At 47.6% G+C, this 2,141-nt stretch overlaps 1 protein-coding gene across 1 annotated transcript in view; it reads left to right on the forward strand.

Moving 5' to 3' along the window:
* The window catches only part of LOC106001777 (HLA class I histocompatibility antigen, A-25 alpha chain-like), a 6,065-nt gene extending 5,766 nt beyond the window's left edge, over window positions 1-299 (forward strand). Inside the window, exon 2 of the mRNA XM_013036761.1 lies at window positions 89-299. Coding sequence (XP_012892215.1) covers window positions 89-207 — 119 coding nt within the window. The 3' untranslated portion in view covers window positions 208-299. The remainder of the gene's footprint in view (window positions 1-88) is intronic.
* Window positions 300-2,141: the final 1,842 nt, after the last annotated feature.

Raw genomic sequence — 2,141 nt, forward strand, 5'->3', positions numbered from 1 at the left:
AACTTCCCATGAGGTCAAGGCTAGGGGTTCATCCAGGCCCTCATGGTACTGCTTGTGTCCTGCCTCTCACATGGTGTTTCTCCTACAGGTGACAAGAGAGAAGGCTATGATAAGGCTGCAAGTGAGTGCCATGGGGGAGGAGGTGACCTTTGTTGTGGTGCAGACAGGACCTGTGGGAGCTCATGCACCCCGGAATTCCTCCAGTGAGGCCTGTGTTCTCTAACCAGTTCCTCTCTTCCACCACAGGAGACGACAGTGACCAGGGTTCTGATGCTTCCCTCAGAGCTAAAAAAGGTGACAACCTGATGACCCAAAGTGGGGGGCAGGGCTGAGGCACAGGGAAGACTGTTATGTTTGTAGGTCCTATGGATTGGGGTGTTAGGTGGCCTGCTCAGGGTGTGTCCTGATGTGACTGATCTGAATTTTTTCTACAATGAGAAACAGCTGCTTTGTGCAGCACTGAGAGGCACATTTGTTCCTGGAGAAGCCCAGGATACTGCAACACAGTAATTCTGGGGCTTGAACTCAGAGCCTGGGCACTGTCCCTGAGCTTCTTTCACTCAAGGCTAGCACTCTACCACTTGAGCCACAGCACCACTTCTGGCTTTTTCTGTTTATGTGGTGCTGAGGAATCAAAGCCAGGGCTTCATGTATGCTAGGCAAGCACTCTACCACTCTAAGTGAGAGGCAAGGCTGAGGCATAGGGAAGGCTGTGTCATGGTTGCAGGGTGTAAGGACTGGGGCATTAGGTGGCCTGCTCAGAATGTGTCTCAGTGACTGATCTCTCCTTCAGTGAAAAATGACTCCTTTGCATGGACTGAGATGTATGCTTGTTCCTGCCTCTCCTCCTCCTTTCTGGGACATCAGGTGCTCCTGACTTCTCTTCCTGCACCTGGTCTGTTTTCTGAGCCACGGATTGATTCTTCCAACATGAACTTCTTGAACAAGCCCAGGAACAGCTAGATAAAGGGTGACTGGGGACTAACCATCTTTTCCAGCCCCGTGGTTGCCCTCTAGTGGACATTTGGGGAATCATGAATGCATTTGTTCCCACACATTTCCAAGAAATCCTTCCTCCTTCAAGTTTGTTACCCATTTTACAATCTTGATCTTTCCAAGTCACACCTCCCAGGGTGGTGTGTTGATCTCCCAATGCCTTGCAACTTATTCCAAGCCGTCACTGTTGGTAACTTGGATGTTTTCCATGCTGGGCCCTGCCTGCCATGCTGTAGATTACCAGTGTCCCCTATCTACTTCATAGTGATACTACCTGGCCCCTCCTCTCAAGCATGTATTAGTAACCTAATCCAATGAGGATCTGGTCCAAAATACTAAACCTGTCAAGGTATCAGCAGTAGTCAAATGGCACATCCAGTAGGAAATCCAAGGATAATCCAAGTTGTGGGGCTTGAACTCAGGGCCTGGCCACTGTCCCAAATCTCTTGCTTAGGGTAGTGATTTATCACTTTGAGTTACAGTGCCACTTCTGGTTTTATGGTGGTTAACTGGAGATAAGACTCACCAAGGACTTTCATACCAGGGCTGGCTTTTACACAATTCTCAGATCTCAGCCTCCTGAGTAGCTAGGTTTACATGTGTGAGCCACCAGCACCTAGCAAATAGAATGACTTTTTTTACAATTATATGAGCAAAGTTAGAAAAAAGAAAAGAGATCCTAAGGTACGTTGGGAAAAGCAAAATGTTACCCTCTCAGTAACTGTGGTCTCTGATAAGGATTCAGATAGTCTCCACTGGAGACAGCTGAGGGATGCATACTCTTACTCTCCCACCAAGGATTTTTTTTTGGGGGGGCGGTCCTGGAGTTTAACTCAGCCCTGATGTCTACCCCTACCCCCATTCCTTTCCCACCAGTATCCCAAATTCTCTCCATATGGAACTACCACTTATGAGGTCTCCACCACTCTCCTCATGGCACTCTGATAATCACCAACTTGTTCTCATTCTCCAATAACGAGCTCCACAAAGGACCCATTCTATCCTTGCCATTTAGCAGTGATTGGCAACAAATGCTCAATGCTCAACATGTTCAATGGGTGAACGAATACTTGATTATAGTATATCCATCTACCTTGGTTACAATAGCGCAATCAGTACATGTACGGCAATGTGTAACTTACCTA

The sequence above is a fragment of the Dipodomys ordii genome, unplaced genomic scaffold (assembly GCF_000151885.1).
Source record: "Dipodomys ordii isolate 6190 unplaced genomic scaffold, Dord_2.0 Scaffold406, whole genome shotgun sequence".
Classification (NCBI taxonomy): domain Eukaryota; kingdom Metazoa; phylum Chordata; class Mammalia; order Rodentia; family Heteromyidae; genus Dipodomys; species Dipodomys ordii.